At 39.3% G+C, this 20,281-nt stretch overlaps 1 protein-coding gene across 4 annotated transcripts; it reads left to right on the top strand.

Moving 5' to 3' along the window:
* The first annotated feature begins 269 nt into the window (after positions 1-269).
* Positions 270-18,854, top strand: LOC121320954 (ETS-related transcription factor Elf-1-like). 4 transcript variants are annotated; one of them, XM_041259795.1, is made up of 9 exons: positions 270-463; positions 6,813-7,186; positions 8,410-8,584; positions 12,616-12,723; positions 13,372-13,497; positions 14,335-14,415; positions 14,782-14,974; positions 15,816-16,328; positions 16,928-18,854. In XM_041259795.1, exons 2-9 carry the CDS (start codon positions 7,115-7,117, stop codon positions 17,442-17,444), a joined length of 1,785 nt encoding a protein of 594 aa, XP_041115729.1. In that variant the 5' UTR covers positions 270-463; positions 6,813-7,114; the 3' UTR covers positions 17,445-18,854. The 4 variants fall into 4 exon arrangements, with proteins under 4 accessions (XP_041115729.1, XP_041115727.1, XP_041115728.1 ...); XM_041259793.1 differs by having other exon boundaries at positions 272-463; positions 16,925-18,854; XM_041259794.1 differs by lacking the exon at positions 270-463 and adding an exon at positions 6,427-6,551 and having other exon boundaries at positions 16,925-18,854.
* Positions 18,855-20,281: the final 1,427 nt, after the last annotated feature.

The following is a 20,281-nucleotide window of genomic DNA, read 5'->3' as shown; positions in this document are numbered from 1 at the left end:
AAATGTTTGCATATTTTCTGTGCTTTCACTCTCCTACAGCAGCCTAGACTCTTACGGGCAGCGTGAGGTGTGGAGAGTGTAAATGTGTGTTAACCTCTGCAGCACAGGATTAGCTCCTTTCTTTACTTCATTATTGTCCCCTGGGCTATCTAGTGCTTGAAGTCCATGTTGTTTGGTGTAGAATTGCCTCCCCTTTCCTCTCTCTATACAAGGTGGGGTCAAAAGCTCATGTTCTCTCGGCTCTCTCTGTTACTCGCTTTCTGATCACCTGCATAATCTGTGTAGAATCTAAGGCAGCATGGGTGTGCCTCAGTCCTTGGTTCACATACGTATGAGTCATAACATAAAACAACAAGATACCACTTCCCCAGTCTACAGTAGCCATTTTATTCAACACACACAAAACAACACGGCATCACTACTGTAGCCCTGGGACCCAAACAGACAAGACACAGAAGGCAAGGTAAGTGCTTTCTGCATTTTTTTGTTTACTGTAAGAATATTTGATCCTCCCACACTTTGTACTTTACTTGCATAGTGTTGCACGTAGTTTTTGTGAATGTGTGCTGTGCAAAATCACATGCCAAAATGCACGTTATTGCACATTACTGGAACGGAACACTGGTGGACTTGGGGAAGTACTAACTTCATTCAAAACAAGGTGAGCATGGAATGACGGGGCAGCAAATCTTGATTCAGTTTCTGGCTTATCGAGCTTTCATTTTTTATAACTGTATTTAATTAGAAAATAAGAGCTTGGAGCTATACGCTTAAAGTAACCCGAGAAGGGAAATGAAGTGTAAACTATACAGGACTTTGTATATCACTGTCAGGGTTGTTGCCCAGGGTTAATGAAAACCGCAGAGGGGATAGAGATGGAAGTTACAATAGAAAAATGCACAGCGTGGTGCTTGAAGCAGATAAGTAAGAAGGGAAGGCTCTGTTACTGATGTTCTCAGGCTTGGGACTGATGATTAGCTCTGTATTCAGGGCCATTGGAGTAGACCCCAAAGCTTTTTGTACACTCCACTTCACACCTGCGGTCAATTACAATTATAAATTACAATTACACTGACAGTAGAATCAATTACTGAAATAGCAATTACAACGACAATGCTATTTGTGTTCAATTACAATTGCAATTCAAATTATGCTGCAGTAATTACAATTCCACTAAAAAGTAACATGAGCAACTACAAATATTAACATGATTACTCTATTATTCTAAATAACCAAGCAATAATTACAGCTACAAATACAGAAGCATACTATTTCAAACAAATGCGGCCACTAAAAGTGTTTGAAAACACAAGAATAACCATCGTATGACAAATAAATATGTAATTGAACTGCAATCGATCAATTACATAGTATAATTCCAATTCCAATTACACAGGCGTGCCAAAGTTCAACTACAATTCCAGTTCCATTGTAATTACTTAGACATTACACAATTACACTTGTAGTTGCAATCAGGGCTACTCCATTTGAAACTACAAGTGCTAATACTAGATATATAACAGGAAAAGAGCATTTAAAGATGCTGTCTCACTGGGATGGTCTGTGTTACAATATACCTGTATTAGCTTATGAACACAGGAATTCAAGCAAAGGAAACTGCTGAATGCATTCAGGTGGAATTGATTTAAAAACAGCTCATACAGCAGATGCAGGAACATTTTGAAACACTGTATCTTATCAGTTTACAATCTGCATATTTAAATATTTCCATGAATGGGAACACCCCCTGGATGTTTTCCTTTAACCTGGGGAACTTCACAAACATGTTTATATATACACTTTGTGCAAAATGTGTGACCTGTTTATTTAAAAACAAAACTGCAGGGGGCTCATGAAATGATTCTAGCCAGTGATGAGGCAAATACTGCAGGTTGCTAAAATGGTTTTTGTGAGAAGGTAGACTATTGTCTTAATAGGTTGAGGGTGAAAACAATGGACAGAACGAGTTACAGCAAACAAATATTTTTCTTACTGTGGCTACGAGCATGAGTGCTGGAAGTAGACTGCTCAATGCAGATATTGATGCTTTAATATCACTTGCAAAAACACAAATGAATATATGCACTAGAGCTGGAGACACTGCATTTTGTATGGACTAGTATGAGCTCTGCAATGCACTCTGAACTCTATAGTTGTATCTTTAAAGAAGAGGACTGTTGGTGGTTTTGCTGGTAATAATAAAACAGTTTTGTTTTACTTCTTGTTTTACTCACTGGAAACTTATTTCCAAGGTTTTGTTTCAGAACCTCTGTGTTTCTTATTGTGCCAATGGATTCACAGTGCAGTAAATGCATAATCATTAGGCCTGACATACCTCAATACACTTTGTCTATTTTAAATGAAGATTCAACCTTCTGCTTCAATTATGCTATATTGCCTTATTATAGTGTTTTTTTTTTTAATACAGCTGACTAGAAGGCTCCTCTTTAGGTGTACCTAGCATCTTATTATGAATAGAGGGTACTGGTTTATAAACTTAAACATAATTATACAAATATAAAAGCAAGCCAGATGTACCTGTCCATCACACAGTTTTAATTCTCTGTGCAAATGGGACATGCATTCTATACAAAAGCTGCATCTCCCCGCTGCAAATCTTGTTTAGAATTGGAGCTTGTTTAGAAGGTGCTTTATATATATTAATTGGCCAAATTACTGATGCTACTTGCATAACAGCGATCGGCCAGTCTTATGAATACCACTGTTTAATGAAGTCATTAAAGAGGGTATTTATTGAAGAATGATCACGTATCCCTCAGAACAATTTAACCCTCTTGTTACATTGCCATCTGAGTGGCCCTACATGTTTTTTTGTCTAACCCTTGTACACTACTCTTCAACAAGTATTGCGACACACATGGTGTAAGTTTGAAAGCAGAATGACTTATTCAATTATGATCTTTCAGTTTTGCATTTTTAATATATAATTTTTTTCTCAATAAAAACTTTTTTTCCTCTTAACAGTGTTGAGTATGGTGTGTAGATAAGTGGGAAAAAAAATCCTCATTTAAATGCATGAAACTCTGAGGCACTGTATAAGCTTTAAACAGTTTGTATCCCTAACAGTGCAGTGGCCTTTGAGCTGAAAATTGGACCTTTATTTTTTCAAAGTGTTGAGCAACCCTCCCTACTTGAACTGAAATAACACATAGCAATATGAGCTATACACACATGCAATGATATGTCAAATGTAATAAAGAATGTGATAAATCTACCCAATCCAACCCAAATAACAACCACAGTATTCTCTCGTACTGGTAATAGTTAAAAAATATGAACATTAAGTATTTTTTCACATGGGATGTAAATATCTTGTGCACATTACTAGCATGCTCAGTACGTTCTTGGTTGTGTCATACTGATACTGCAACATAAAATGTTAAGAAACTGTCAACACGAGTACCCCTCAAGTACAAAAAACAAGTTCATTTAGACTGAGCAGAAGGAAACAAGTAAAAATAACTTCTCACAGATGGGCCTGCAGATGTGAGGCAGGAAGTGTTTCTCTATTTAACTTCACCATGCTTCCTGTTTGATAAAATACAATGCCTAGAGTCTTTAAAATACATACCAAGTGTCTCTGTGGAAACCGTATTTCACTGCTATAAATGCAATAAACAGAATCACAGCAGCAGCAGAGGGATCTTTAAAATACATACCAAGTGTCTCAGTGTGGAAACCGTATTTCACTGCTATAAAACCATAGTGCTAGTACAAACGTTCACATGTATTTACAGTAAGAGTTTGAGATGCTGCAGGAATCGTCTCTTTCCTTGACTTGATGCTGTTAGATGTCTGTATTTTCTGTTATTTGAGACAATACACATAGAGTGAGTTAAATCTTAAACTTGAAAAGGTTTGCAGTCCTAATGGGTTTTGGCATACAGGGCAGTTCACAGTTTGGATGTGGAAGTAAGATTTTGGGATGCTGCAGGAATCATCTCTTTCTGTGACTTCATAGTATCATATTTGTGTTTCAATGCAGATTTAACAGGGGGGAGATACTTTTATTAGTGACATGAGTATTTGTTGAAAAGCCACAGTCCATCAGCAGCACTATTGTACTTTTTATTTTATCAGGGTTGAGAAGTCAGATCCACTCCTGGTCACCTTGGTAACAGTTACCAGGAGAGTTAGAAAGTAGTGGGCATGGCCACAATTTACCCATGTGACATTTGTTATGACAAACACAAAGGGACCTAGTTCAATTACACTATGTAACACAATTTTTGTTCCTGGGTAGTAAGTGTTGTTTCCTAATTGCTTATGCCTCAAAAGTATAGAAAATGGCTATTATTCCCCACAAACTTTGCTTTTGTGACCAGGACAGTGATATTTCAAAATATCACTATTTCCAATGGGAAAACGGGCAAATGTGTGTCTTTTCGTTCACATAAAGTCAGAAAAAAACAACATATGAATCCAAATTAACATGTATTTATACTAAAGTAATACAAAAATGACTACAAAAGATTTAGAAGTGAGTAGTTTTTCGAGATTTACGATTATACTGTATTTACAATCTCGAAAAACTACTCACTTCTAAATCTTTTGTAGTCATTTTTGTATTGCTTTAGTATAAATACGTGTTAATTTGGATTCATATGTTGTTTTTTTCTGACTTTATGTGAACGAAAAGACACACATTTGCCCGTTTTCCCATTGGAAATAGTGATATTTTGAAATATCACTGTCCTGGTCACAAAAGCAAAGTTTGTGGGGAATAATAGCCATTTTCTATACTTTTGAGGCATAAGCAATTAGGAAACAACACTTACTACCCAGGAACAAAAAAAAAATAATAATAATAATTGTTACACAGTGTTATTATCCCTGCTCAGGATGAAGCCCACTGAGAGGGGGTATAGTGCAGACGGTCATACATATGGACCATCCACAGGTCATACAGATGCACCCTGCACAGATCTGGCAAACCACTTATCCCAAAAGATAAACAAAAAGAACAAAACATTTTTTAAAAAGGGAAAGGGGTCTGAGCGCATTGTGCGACACCCAAGACAGGTAACTCATAGGAAACCATAAGGCTACCATTCTCCAATTTGTCATACATGAAATATTGAAATATTGAATTTCCCCAGGCAATGCTGGGTACTTCAGCTAGTATATCATAGTTACAGAACATTCAAATGCTGATAAATGAAAACAATCCCTAATTCACAACAATTTCAAAATCCCTTCCTAGTTCTGCGTATTTTATAATTGTATGTTTGTTTCAGTTTAATGCCTTGTGCTTTATAAAACCAAACATTGCCTCAGCTAGGAACACATAGTAAGTGGTCTCCCCTGGGTTAATAATGTGATTGTGAGCCGGAGGGAGGCGGCTGCTGCAGGTATGTGATCTGTGTGGCTAGATGGCAAGGTGCTGTCATTGTGCTTGCTCTGTGTAATTCAATACCAAGGGAGGAATGGTGGAGCAGGAAACCATGTGACTGAACTGGATTTTCCAGTCTGGAGGAGTAAGTGGAACTTACCTCTCTCTCTCTCTCTCTCTCTCTCTCTCTCTCTCTCTCTCTCTCTTGCTTTCTCTCTCTGCTGAGAATTGGGTAGTGTCAGGACACCAGCAAGGGCAGCTGAGTCTGTACCAGCACTGCGTGCTGTCAATGACATGATTACTGCAGACGTCAGTTCACTGTGTTTGTTAAGCGTTCACAAGCGGGCACGGCAGGTTTTGTAATGCACCTGCCTCAAGGGGTGTATTCAGAGACACCGCTTCACATACTTCTCAGATATCAAGCTCTTTACTTTAGCTTCTGTAACTGTAACATGTGGTTTTTGTCGAGGAAACATCTGCATATAACCTGATGGTTTTCTGCTGGATGACAATGTGCAAAAGACTGCGTTTAAGGTTTGAAGTTGATTTCACACTACATATGTACAGTACGCAGCAGTCATAGCAGTCATAGCAGGTATGCTTATTATATAAATTACTTTAAGTATATTTTTGTATAAATGCAATTAAGTTGCAAAATAATCTTATATTACAAAAGGTCGAAACTAATCCAGTAATAATTATTTATTATGCTGACATTAATATCAACTGCTGAGGTGACAAGTCTGACAGTATAATTCTATGCCAATGTTAAACAAGGGTGTATACAGCACTGCTGTATATATTTCGAGTTCTAAACATACTGGATTTATCAGCTCCAGTAAACAGTTAGCACTACTTTTTGTTCAAAAAGGTTAAGGTAGGTTTGCTATACAAAGGCAAACCAAGGTCTCAACTCAAAGTATCGAACTAGTACAAAAATGACAAAACAGCGAGTGTTCGTTTTTTCATCCACTTCAAATGAACACACTGTTGCTGCAGAGGGGGCGTGCAGCTGCTTGTTTGCATGTTCTTGTTTGCCGTGACGTGGTCAGTCAAGCTTCCTTCCTGCAGCTTTTCAGCCTCAAGTACAGATAAGGGAACAACCACAGAGTACAGCGAAATCCTCAACAGACTTGAAAACCACAGCCAGAAATCAGCACACGTTGTTTTCCAGAACAAAGCTATTGGGCAGCTGATGGTATTGTTAGAATACCCGCCCCAGACAAAGGGGCCTAATTTGACTGGCAAAATAAACATGCAACTAAAATGCTTTGGCTGAGATGAATAGCAGCTCACATGGGAGGGGAAATCAATTGCACTTTGAACCCAGACTGTAACTGCTATGTATGACTGCTTTTGCTGCAGTGCTAGTACGCAACTTGACATTGTGCAGTTGTTTAATTGAGATTCAAAGGATAACTAATTAAAACTTTTCTTGTTTTTTTTCTTTTCTCTGCAGAACTAAGCTCGACAGTGTTTTGATCTGGTCTGTATGAACTGAGGATACTGTACTTTGAAAGGCTTTTCCTTGCCTCATCGAATTTTTGTTGCTTTGGATTACACACCACATTGTCCTGTCTGCTTAGGGTCTTTTTTTCTAACTACCATTTTGTTGAGCCTTTGCAGCACCCACTACAGCTGCACAAAAGGATTGCCTGCAAGTGTGTTGTCCGATTGGAAAACATATCCAAACTTTGAGCTCAAGCCAGGTGTTTCAAAGCAGTTTGTTATGTGGTTTTGAACCCTGGGGAATGCATCACTATGGCTGCAGTGGTTCATCAGAGTGAGCTTGTGTTCGAGTATGCCAGCAACTGCATGGAAAATGTGCGAGAGGTAAGTGGAGGAGAAGAGATTCACCAGAGGGTTGCTCAATCTGCTGTCTTAACATGGTCGGCATAAGAGCAACAAAAAAAAAAAAAAGTGTGTGGCTGTTATTATTGTATACTCTTCAGAAGGCACTTACTGAAACATTTGTCTCCTTGACTCTCTTACATTTTTACCAAGAAATTACAATCTCTGGTCCTCACGGGACATTTCTCTACAGGTTTATCATTCACACATTAAACAATACAGAGCCTTGAAAAAGGTTCCATGCGTTCAATGATATCATATAATAGAACAAAGACCTTGGCTGGACCAGTCATTGTATTATATTTTTTGCATTTTTAAATGTTGATATTCTACGTGCCTTGTTAGCAACATTAGTATTTTTGAGGGGCCTGCAGTTGGTCTTCTCTACAATAACATTTGTAATTACAACAATGAACTTTGCAAACTTTGCACTTCTTTGATGCCTTTATATTCATACAGCCCTGTATAAACATTTCAAACTCTTGTATGATATCGTATTCCTTCAAATTTAAGACACAGCCCAAATTGAGGAATAAATAAAACATCAAATAACGCTGCACTTTCAAAGATACACTCTTGATTATGTATATAAGAGCCAATTATACCAAATGAATAAAAAAAATTTGCAATGAAATGCTACAAACTTGTTTATTAGGCATATTGGTAAAGCATGTTTTATACTGGTATATTAACTAGCCTGTAACAACAACGAATCTTGCCTTGTCATCTTTATTACTCGACATCTCCCAGAAAATGACTTGTATGTCTTTGAAAATGGAGGTAAAATGATTGTATTCCTACTTAAATTGATAAATAATACTGTAATTGGTGAAAAATGCAATGTTTCTTATTTTAAATATCCCTCAATGTGGTACTTAGCATTAATCCTGTTTATACTGTGTACAGTATGGTCATTTATTGGTGTAGTTGTGACTTTCATTGTGCAGGAGTAACCAACCATAAAGAAGCCACTATTATCACTACTCTTGGACTAACTTTCATAAAAAAATTAAACTTAAATAAAATTAAAAATAACCTGTTACAGAATATGATGGGGTGAGAGCATTAGCTTGCATTACATTACTAGATACAGAGCTCAGATCTTTCCTATAGTGTGTGTGTGTGTGTGTGTGTGTGTGTGTGTGTGTAGGGGGGGCTGTCCAGTTTACAGTACCACTATTGTAAAAACCTCTTTCTCATTCCAGATCGACGATCCCTCAGTTTTCCCAGCTGTGATCGTGGAACAGGTCCCCAACGCAGACCATCTGCAGGACTACTCTGGCCTTGCCTGTGTGGAGGACTCCAATCAGATGATCCAGGACAGCTCCCTGGATGTAGCAGAGGAACAAGTAACAGAACAAGAGAGCAGCACACACACAGGTCTGCACTGTAGAGCTACCACTGCTATACAATAAACACAGCACAGATGTATCAATGAAGTTAGGGTTACTGCAGGCTGAGAATCGCTAAGCAAAAAAGGGCTAGCCATCGACGTTTCACAGATTCTTAAAGAATGATAACATCTTAGAATTAAGAGTGAGCATGACTACGCTGAATACAAAACAAAACCTTGATGGCTCACCTATTTTTTTTTCCAGGATTTCCAGAGCTAAAATAAACCTAAACTTTACTTTTAATCACAAAATCTGAGATCAGAAAACCAGACTAAAAATTATTAATCTATGGAAAGGACAAGGACGTAGCACACTACCATTATAAGTCAGATACAAAGTAAAAGCAAGGGTTAAGCCAAGCAAAGTGCAAAATACCATGCAAACCAGTTCATGATTTGTTTCAGTAACCTGAAACAGAAAGTACAGCAAAAACAGAAAGAAAGTTAAAATGGCCTGTAATGTGGTGTAAAAAAAATGAAAAACATAACAGGAAGACTTAGCGATCAACAGTCAACCATGAACATGGATTTGTTCATTCTTTATCTTTGTGCAAAATCATGACTACTGTTGGTAAGGTTTAATGTTAATCAATTTAAAAACAAAACAAAAACAAAAAAAAAAATATATATATATATATATATATATATATATATATATATATATATATATATATATATATATATATATTTAAAGCAAACTGGACCAATTCTTACTGTCACATAGGCACCGGATGATGACAAATTAAGTTACTACAAAAGAACTTATATAAACTGCTGTAAAGGTCGCGACGGGTACATCTTGCAACGATAAATGGTTCATATTCTACATGCTATCTAAAATGACAACTTTGGTCCAACAACGTCAGTGTACCTAAATGACCGTGATCTTTACATTTGTAAGAAATATAAAAGAGTTATAATTGTGTTATAGTTATAAAGTTTATTTGTGAACACTGGGAATGTTCGACTTACTCTTGGTAGAACTTATGAACCCTTGTACAGACATAAAGTAGTCGTTGTTTATGATCACGACGTATTTTTATCACTAACAACACACACACAAAAAAAAAAAAAAAAAAAAAAAAAAAAAAAAAACCCTTAAAATTTTACTTTTTTTAAATGTATCAATTTAGTAATATCACTATAACCCATAAGCGCACTACCTCCTGTGAAGCGCTTCTCGTTATGTCAATGGCATGAGGCAGGCCTACCAGGCGGTAAAGCCCCCTTCTTCAGGTGCTAAGTACGGCTAACGATAGGACACTATCTTCATGAGTTACGATGTCAAGTACCGCCACAAAAATGTGTGGACCTTGTAAAACCCAAATGTGTGGGCCTCGGGAAAAACTTAATAACTGTAGTGATATTCTGCTGGCCTGGCACCGTGACAAGACTTGGTGACCATGGTCACCCAGCACACCAAAGCATGCTGTGTGTCTGGAATTGAAGCACAAACAGCTGCCATTGGTCAGCCACCCCGAAGAGGCGTACCCCATTCCCCCTGGAGAACTGGGAATTCGTACCCCCGCCTCTTCAGGAAGCAAGTTTGCTTTGGCTTTTTGCTCATGGACCGACCTTTATCCAGGAAGTGTAGAAAAACATTGACATCGTCCATTTCAGCTGTTTTCATGTGTGGTCTAATTACGCCGAGAGTTATTTCTAAAACGAATGCAATTGCGTTTAACGATAACAAAAACAAAACAACAACCAAAAAAATGTCCACAATGCGTTTGTACAGAATTTCGAAATCGTGCGGGAAGGACCGCCATCCCTGAGGTGGAGTACACAAGTAGAGTTCCCGATTGCTTCTTTTTATAACTTTGGAGGAATACTATTTCAGTAATCTAAGTGTCCGAAAAAAAATGGCGACTGTTCTGTGCCAGGGAAGAAACCAACTGGATCTGTTAATAAAAGCAGGTAATTTTATTGTGGTTCGGTGTCATAATAAAGTGTACTGTGGCTGCGAGATGCATTTCAAACTGTAGATGTACCGTTATGTATACCCTATATATGTACTTACTGGGAGAGGGAGTAAGAGGGAGAATTAAATCACCGCAACCAGGAAGTTCAATTGAAGTAGTCAAGCGAAGTGGATCGTAAAGTGCTTCTGAAAACACAGAAACATACATCAGCGTCTGTTCTTTGTGTTCCACGAAGTTTGGTTTACTTAAAATCAAGTCGTATCCCTGTCGGTCAGTGGGTGAAACGAATAGGAAGCGCTATGTAATTTCTTATTTAATTAAAGGCACTGTCGGAACAAACCTCACCCAATTACTGTGATTTTCCAATACCGTTAGGAATAGAGTTACAAAAAATACTTATTTCAGTTGTTTTTCTTTTTCTTTTTTGCAATTCTGTTTGTGCAAATAAGTATATGTTAAACAGTCGGGAGATACATATTTTTAAAAAATGTTTAGCCGCAGTTTGGATTTAAGTCTGGAGCTTGCTTCATTATAAATGCAGACCATGACTAAAAAAAAATAGTAGGCCTGTGTTATATACAGTATAGCGGAACAGATTAAATAGAAAATAGTCAGTCACGTACATCCAAATGTTGGTGACGTTCTTCTGATACTATTATTATTATTAATAAATATAATTTATTATGCAAGTTTAAACTTGATATTGTAAGTGCTGCAGCTGTGCGGATTAGACCTAGTTATTTGGTATCAATTATTAACACGGTATTGCAGTACAGTCAAACTGTTTTGCATACGGTACTAGACAGGAGGTAATAGTCTTTGATAACATATTGCATTTGTTTTACCTTTTAAAGCAATACACGTTTTTGAAAAGGCTAGCATGGAAAAACGTTTCCGGTTTAATTAAGGTAAACAGAACCCCGTGGATGGTGTAGGATTGAACAGGGAATATAATTTAAGTTAAATGACTGGCTTTTCTCTCGAGTCTAGAGGAAGGGTCATGCTCTGCATTCCTCCTCTGCATCGCTGGCAGCTCAGCTCCCTGTATGTACTCCACCAGTGTCAACAGAACAGTTAGCACACAGTGTAGTGTTAGCATTCAAAATAAGACGTGTGCAGACAGACGGTCTGGGCTGGCTGCTCTACACACAGTTCTTGAAGCCTGTAGTAGGAATGTGTGTAGTATTCATGTTTAAGTGTTAAATGTGTGCATGACCAACAGGCTATAGCGTGAATTTCAGGTTCTGTAATGAGCAGCCAAGAAGCCCTCCATGTTTTTCTAGAGCACAGTAGCATCCAGTACTACAATTCCTGTTTTATTTTGCTTCATGTTGTCATTTGAAGGAAGATTGCTTAAGAAACAAATATGGAGTTGCAGCTAGGCCTGATTAAAACATAATGATCAGTTAACAGGAAGTCATGTTTAGACTGAAGCAATTTATTTATTTATTTTAAACCCTGCGTTGTTAAGCTTGGTGTTTATCCTTTCAGTTTAGGAGTAGACCTGTGTTATTAATCTTGTTTTATACAGGAAGCTATTTCTAAACTATGTATACAAGGTGCTGATGTCAAACCAAGAAAGCCAGATGCATGCTATAGCTATGTTTGTGCAAATGTAGCTGTGCATATTCACAAAGAAAAATATTATAAGAAAAGCAGTAAACTTAGACACTTCTTGGTTATTTCTGTTCTATTTACACTTGTGTGTCAAGCAGAGTTTAACTGAGTACCTCTCCTCACAATTACATTTGAACCTTCTTGTATCAAGGCCCACAGTTAGAACATATTGTGGTTGCAAAACTGTGTAATTCTAGCTTGTTGGTGTTTTGCAAGGCCTGTGTTGTTAGTGGCTATAAGCCACCATTATCACTGCATTATCATTGGCAGCCAACTACTAAAACTGAACGGAGGACCCCAGGTTGATGCAAAACAATTTGAGTCACATTTTGACACGTTGTATGAATTCACGAGAGCTGTTTTTCTGCACTCTGAACTACACACAGAGTTTCGTTTCCTCACCTCAGGCTGCTCTTCATGCTGTACTGACGCATGGGGATTTCTTACAAGGCCTGCTCTGTGTCCTTTTCTTTCTGCAGTTGAAGCTTCCTGTCAGAATGAAGGTGAAACAATGGAAACTATTGAGGCGGCTGAGGCCCTGCTCAACATGGACTCCCCGGGCTGCTTTGTGGATGACAAGCGTATCAGTAAGTACCCCAAATTACACAAAGTGCTTAGAGCTTCAGCAAGTGCTTTACACATCTTAACACAAGCTGTTGTGATGGGAACAGAGGGATCTGTTTGATAGAGCCAGACTCCTCTTTCTTCAAACTAGACAATTCAAAGAAATAGTGTAGGTCACATGAGTAGTTTATGAAATTCAGAAACCTCACTAACAAGACCAGCCAATGGAGCAACAAAATTGGCAGAAAACACAAATATAAAGTTCAGACTTGTGCTTTTAGCATGTTTTGGTGACGCAGTTTAACAATCTTAAACTAAATTCATCCTTTTCGGGGCTTTATAACAAAAACAGAAAGTTCTCCTTTGTGGTTGCAGAGGTTAGTGCGAAGGTCCAGGCCTGCCCAACGCTTCCAACAGGATCATACAGCTTAGGTCCAGTTAAACTGCAGGTATTTCAAACAGTGTCACAGACTACAAACCAAGTATTTGCACACAGAAACCATGATTTAATGTTAGAGAAGTACAGTGGTCTGGTACACAGACATTTTTTAATTATTTTAAAGTACAGATACAAAAGTCAGTCCCAAGAACGTGTAAAACCTTTGGTTGTTTATCACGGTGGGAAGGTCAGAAGCCCAAGTTCTTACTGCTGTGTGGTTTGTTTTCCTCAGCGCATGTGTTGGTGCCGTCGGTAACAGCTGATGGAATTCCTGAGGTAGTGGAAGTTCAACAGGGTCGGCACTCCCTGAGCGAATCAGCAGTTGGGAAAACGACAGAAGAGCCCAAGAAGAAGAAAGGTAAGAGTCCATCAAATCAGCAAAGTGCTGTGCCTTCCTCTGCCATTGTCACCCCAAGTTTGAGTCAACATTACTGGAGAGAGGGCCAGAGCAGGCAGCAACAGTTGTGGTTCCTCTTTCTTTTGCAAAGAGCTGTGACCTTTTAGTTTGAAATGTGTATGTTTTCATTGACTGTGCAGGGATGCCTTTTGAAACCACATGCCCAGGATGAGGAATCCGGTTTATTTAGCCACTTCACACGCCATGTGTTTTTTAAAAAGGTTTACTTATTAGTGTTGCCAAGGGAACCCATGTTAAATGCAGCACCTTGCCCATAAGTGGGAGCTTGTTCCTTCCCTGTTTTACTGCCAGTGATGGCAGCATGTCTTCCCAGGGGTCAGCAAGAGCAGCATGGGTGGCAGGGCTTTATCTTGTAGAGCTCCAGATCTGTGCAGTGCTCTGCCTTTGTTTGTCAGGGAGGCTGGGACCTGCACAGTTTTAAGTGGCTTTCTTGTCTTGGTGGGTTTTAATGCAACTTTAAAATTGCTGCTTTTTTATTATGTGTGTTATCTGTTATTTAAATGGTCTGATTGTGGCAGTTAGATGTGTGACATGTTGTACAAATGTATTGTTTTTTGCAATACTTTTGTATAAAAAGCACTATAAAAATGCAATAAATAAAGTAAATGTTAATAGTGTTCTCGATATTGTACACATTTACCTGCTCACAAGTCCATCTTTGTAATGATATGCATTGTTATGTACTTGGTTGTATTGATGCACAGGCATTTATATTAATTAATACACCAAGAAAAAATAGAATGAAAGTGTTCAATGATGCTGTATTGTGTACTATAGGCAGAAAACCCAGACCACCGCGACCTGATTCGCCTGTCACACCCAATATCTTAATAAGAAAGAAAGCTAAAGATGGCAAAGGTACGTGTTAAACAAGTCCATGTCAATGCACATTAGATGAGTAGCATTTCTTGAACATTTGACTTGCTGATATGGGGGGGGGGGGGGGGTGAGGGGATGAATGACAGGTTGTAAATTGGTGTTTTAAAATGTACCAATTAAAATAATGAAGATATCTGAAGATTTCTGAACAGAATTGATCTAGTGTGACACGGCAATAGAGGTAGGAAGCTGAAGGCTTGTTTGAAGAGTTAGCCAGGGTAACTTTCTCTTTTTAAATGTAGATTGACAATGCCATGGTCCACGGCACAGCACAGCACAGATAAATATCATTGAGCTCTACCTAACTGAATATGAAGTGGATACTTTTTTTTTTTTTTTTTTAAGGCAATATGTTATATCTTTGGGAGTTCCTAATAGCCTTACTGCAGGACAGATCCACATGCCCAAGATATATAAAGTGGACACAAAGGGAGAAGGGCATCTTTAAACTGGTCGACTCCAAGGCTGTAGCACGTTTATGGGGAAGACACAAAAACAAGCCAGATATGAATTATGAGACAATGGGCAGAGCTCTCAGGTAAGGCATGATGACCGGAACAGTGCATCCCATAATATTCACACTACATACTCTTGCTGCCCCTGTATTTCTGCATTCGTGCTGGATTGAGCTGAATATTCAGACTGAGCTCTCCACAGAAATCAGGTTAGTGAGAGTCATTGATGCAGATTGGGCTGATTTACAGCTGAAACTGAAACCAGGGAAGAAACAGCTGTTTGGATTTGTGATGACTGCTGCTTTTCTGAGACTGGAGAACACCAATTCACATCAAGTCCAAGCAGCTGAGTCTTCACTTGTTTCACTGGAAGTGGTGAATTCACCCCATCGACACTAACAATCCTCCCACGTGGAGAGAACGATCCTCTGTTCTGCATGATTCTTCAGAACTCTTAAACTGTCCGCTGGGGATTGCCCTGCACGCTGTTTTATCAAGTCCTATTGCCACATGCAAATGTTTTCATATGTTTAGAACAGATTATTATTAGTCACATCCAGCTATTGTGTCAACATTCAAAACATTTTCATATTTTGAAGTTTGGGGATAACTAGTAAAGACTAACTAGTAACTAGACTAATAACTAGTAAAACATTATATAATTTAAATATAACATGCTATACTAAAGAATATAAATATGTAAATAGAAATGGAAGTTTTGTATATTGTTTACTATGACATTGATCAGTTATTAAACAGACAAAATACAGTATGTATTTTTTACTTCTAAGCTGTACATTCGCATGCATCATACAGCAGGTACGTCTACAGCGAGTAGAATTTCTATGGCGCCTCCTTGACCTGTGATTGAGAGATCCAGAGATTTTAAAATGATGTTAACAACATGTGTCTGATTTTCTGCAGGTACTATTACCAGCGAGGTATACTATCTAAGGTAGAAGGACAGAGATTGGTCTACCAATTTAAAGAGATGCCAAAAAACATTGTCTACGTGGATACTACTGATCCGTCCTCCGCAGAATCCATAGACATGCTAGAGGCAGACATGCCATCATGCAATGATCAGGCTTCACCCCGTTCCACCAAGAAATCGGTCAGCAGCAGAAGTCCAGCCACAAAGCAGAGGGCCTCCGCACACAGAGCAAGGCGAGGAGCAGCTGCAGTGCCTGCCCCCGGTGTGCTGGAGTCTGCAGTGGACACAGAGGCAATCAAGCCAGTCCGGCAGGTGGAGCTCATACAGCAGCAACATTTACCGGTAGTGTCTGTGGAAATGTTGAGAACTTTGCAGAGTATCCAGTCATTGAAACCAGGACAGCATGGGTCTGTTTTCAGGACAGTCCAACTCATGGAGCATTTTCAGAATGCCCAGGAGGGGCAGACTGTTTTAACTGCAGCACAGTGTGGCCAGACAGTCAGGTATGTGTCATTGGATGTGTGGTCTTCCGTGTCAGATCTTGAACTTTTATTTCTGTCTTCTGGCAAAATGCAACCCTTTTGTTGCAGTCATTTCACAATGTTATAGTCTTCGCCACATTGTGAGAATTTCATAGACATTATACTAATCCACTGTGCAGGGTTATAGGAACACTACACACCAAATGTTTCAGTGACATGGTGCAAGGTTTATTAGGTACAGTATCCAAGCTATTGAAGGCTACATCTTGAGAAACGGTTTCAGTTATGCATGGCCTGGCCGTTATGTATGAACTGTTATTTTATACATGCTGTGTCGGTCATGCTGATATTCAGTTTAGTTGTAACGGTAGCTCTAAGAGTGTTAAAATATAAAGTTTGAAAACCATATCATATATTTGCACTTGCACCACAGTGTTTTGTAATATTCTTCAGAAGTTTTGTAGTGCAAAAGGGTTAAAGTACTTTATGAAAGTTAAAATAAAATGGTGATTTGGAGATTTATCATTAATTGCAGGCGTTATTGATTGCTCAGAGGTATCAAACATGTGCCTTTCTGTGCCTCTAATATTGCGTCCCTGTGTCTGTTTTGTTGGCAGCAGCGTGAGCAGCCCGTCTCCGGTTCCAGTGGTAGTGTCACCAGGGATGCAGCCGGTGGGCACTGTAACACTGCAGACCCTCCCGCTCACAACAGTTCTAGCCAGCACTGACCCGTCTGGGGCTTCGCCTCCCACCTTCTTCCTGCAAGCTATTCCCTCCCCTCAGGTGGCAGCTCCCACATCTCCAGATGCCCTGAGCAGAGTCCCTGGTCAGCAAGTGCTTGCGAACAGTAACAGGACTGCTTCTGTGCCTTCTTCCCCGACAGTCGGGGCCGCCGCCCCTGTGGTGACATTCTCAACGGGCGGCCTGCAGCTGGTGTCCCATCCGCCCGGCACGGTGATCGCCTCGATAACCAAAGCACCTGAAACCAAACACAGCCTGCCTCAGACACAGCAGTGGGAGGATATGGAGAGCAGCCAGCGCACCGACCTCAAGTCACAGCCGCACTTCAGTGTAGTGGTGCTCAATGACATGTGGCTGGAATCCGAGGTGACAAACAGTCAGAGGGAAGACATCTGAAAGGACTGCGTTGTCACTTGTCTCGTGTTTGTAAATACAGTACGGTAGCTGCGGAGAGAATTGAAGTAAACCCATCTGCAATGGAAAAAACTACAAAGGTGCAAATCAATTTCCCTTCCCTTAATTCACTTCTGTGGCATTTCCATTGTGCTATCTGTCACTGTGAAACTGAACTTTTCATTTCTTAAACAGAAGAAAACCCATACACAAACACATGGATTGTGTAAGCGTTGTACAATTTACTGTGGTGTACTTTTATTAAAGAAAACACAGTCAGCAGTCCTCCCCTCCAGTGGTTTTCTTTCTGGAAAGAGTTCCTTTCTAGTTAGAACTCAGCATTCAGCACCATCCTGCTTTACTGAAACTGGTAAAGATATCTGGGGTGCTGGATGTCTCTGTCCAACTGTGTGTGCATGGAGGAGAGGGGTGCTTTTTTTTTAATTTTTTTTAATTTAGTTGGATTTTTTACCCCATTTGTTTCCCAGTTTGGAATCGGCAATTGTATGTATTGATCTCAGTCCACCGCTGCAACGACTTTGCGAAATGAAGTGTGCCCTGCCAAGCTGTCTTTTTTCACACTGCAGGTCCACAGCGAAGCCATCAGACCTATAGTGCCTGAGGACAACACGGATCTGAAAGGCTCCACAGCAGACTCGCTGGTGCCCTGACGGACACAGGAGTCACTGGTTCGTAGTGAATCGAGGATTACCCTGCCGACCTGAGCCCTCCCTACCCAGGTGGCACTCGGACAATTGTGCGCTGTTCCCTGGGAACTCCCGGTCATAGTCTGCAAATGACATAGCCTGGGTACAAACCAGCCATCTCCAGGCTACAGAGGGGTGCTCTTGACATTTGAACAACCCATGAGAGGTTTTAACAAAATCCAGCTACTCTACTACAGTACAGCTGCCTCCTTTTTTGAGTTGTGCTTTCCAGAGAGGGAAAGGTTCAACTTTATTAAATGAAACATTAACCTGATCCCAGATATGCTTTCTACATGAATTCTCACAAAACCTTCCAGATGTAATTTGAAATTCAATGTAAAAATATGAAGGACTCTGCAAAGTGCTGCACGTTCATGTAGCTGCAATACAAAACAAGCTTAATTTTGTTTGAGTTTTACTGTACTTTTCCAGCTTTATTTATATAATATGTGTTTTTTGTGGCCTTTTAAGATACTTTTTTTGGATGCGATGGTGCACAAGCACAGCCTATAAAACTATTCTGACATATCCAGTAATGTAAATATTGTACATTAAATTTGACTGTTAATGGATACAAATTTCTAACAAATTTTGTGAGTTACATTTTTACACAGGTGCTGTAGGACTACGAATATGTATAGCGATATTTCTAAACATTTTATATTCGAGTGGTTTTGTATTTATGGAAATAAATTTTAAATTTTGATGTGGATTTTGCTTTTGGTGTGTTTTGGGTTTGGGGGGAGTGAAGATCTTACCAGTTGAGAGTACATTTTGATAGTGTTAAAGCAGTTAGCAAAAGCTCATTTTTTGGTGTACTGTACAGTAATAACAATTGTCTGTACTTACAAAAGGTTGTATGAAGAGAAGGAAACAATCGAAGAACACTGTAAGCAAAACAATGAACACAGGTCAACTATGTACTGGTAAGGGCAGAGGAATACGCCATTGAAGTACATTCCTTCCTTTTAGTAGTGAGGGACTGCTAAATGTGAGGCTATCAAATGTCCTGAAAGATGAGTAGCTTGGCATGGCTTAGCGGTCTGTTACTGACATACTTTCTTTACTTCTTGAAAAGTTACCTTTGGCCTTACTTTAAACAGGGACTTTAGTATGGAAGCTGTTTCTTTTTATATGATGTGGTTAGTTAATGTTTAGTTTGCCATGACACTGCTTACTGTGGCTGGCCGATTACTGGCAGGGGGTCAGGTTCACAGAGGCACTCTGCAAGACTCTGTTCTACCCACAGCGCACACATAAAGGCACAGGCTAAAGCCAAGGGAACACAAAGCCACTTTTTCAGGAACAGTGGCTTGAAATCTGGTTGCAGAAGACCGGGAAACCTACTTTAAACAACGTTGCTGTATCTAAACCTTCGTCTCCCATGGTGTGCCATAGTGGCTTGAAACCTAGTCTCTTGAAACCAAGTGTGAAGCTGCAAAGAGGCTTCGTGTTCCCGCAGCCTAAGACTTGCATACTGTACGTGTACATTGTGGGCCCCCTAGAAAGAAAGAATTGCAAGATTCATTGCATTAGGTAATGGGCTGTCATTGATTTAACCCTCACACGTCAAGAAGAACAATGACTGTTATGCACTGGCTCTATAACCAGCAATCTAGCAGACCTACCAGTGCGGTCTGAACTGCAGCAGTCGCTGCCTGATATGGGAATGAAATGGAAACTCGTGTACAGTTAAACTGAAAACCCAGAGTGATTAAGCAGGAGACACGTCTCAAGTGTTCTTTCTTGGAAGACTGTATTTTGTCAATATGTGAGTGAGGAGACCTCTGGTGTCTAAAGACATTATTGCAGATAATTGCTGCAAATGTCACGCCAATGGTGTAACAGCAATCACACCATGTGACTTACAACATAAGTGATTCGATACCAGGTAATGAATGAATACCAGTTTCATTTTTTTTTAAATCAATAACGCTTCGAGTGATGACACATTTCTTTTAGAATTACAATGTTATTAACATATCATTTATAACCATAAAAATTCTATACAACTGGAAACGTTTTGCAAAAACACATTATTTTAGGTTCCACAAGTCTTCTCTATAATTAAAAATAATGCATTTAAGAAAAAATAATTATGCTTAGAGGGTAGCCTATGATCAAATAAACGAA

The sequence above is a fragment of the Polyodon spathula genome, chromosome 9 (genome assembly GCF_017654505.1).
Source record: "Polyodon spathula isolate WHYD16114869_AA chromosome 9, ASM1765450v1, whole genome shotgun sequence".
Classification (NCBI taxonomy): domain Eukaryota; kingdom Metazoa; phylum Chordata; class Actinopteri; order Acipenseriformes; family Polyodontidae; genus Polyodon; species Polyodon spathula.
Note: the sequence above shows the minus strand (reverse complement) of the source record. Positions and strands in the feature narration are given on the sequence as shown.

What these genes read in the sequence shown, in the direction of transcription:
- LOC121320954 (XM_041259793.1), top strand. Translation starts at nt 7,115, where the DNA reads ATGGCTGCAGTGGTTCATCAGAGTGAGCTTGTGTTCGAGTATGCCAGC. An exon ending in AGAGAGCAGCACACACACAG is followed by an intron (nt 8,585 to 12,615) that starts GTCTGCACTGTA and finishes TTCTTTCTGCAG; the next exon opens with TTGAAGCTTCCTGTCAGAAT. An exon ending in TGTGGATGACAAGCGTATCA is followed by an intron (nt 12,724 to 13,371) that starts GTAAGTACCCCA and finishes TGTTTTCCTCAG; the next exon opens with CGCATGTGTTGGTGCCGTCG.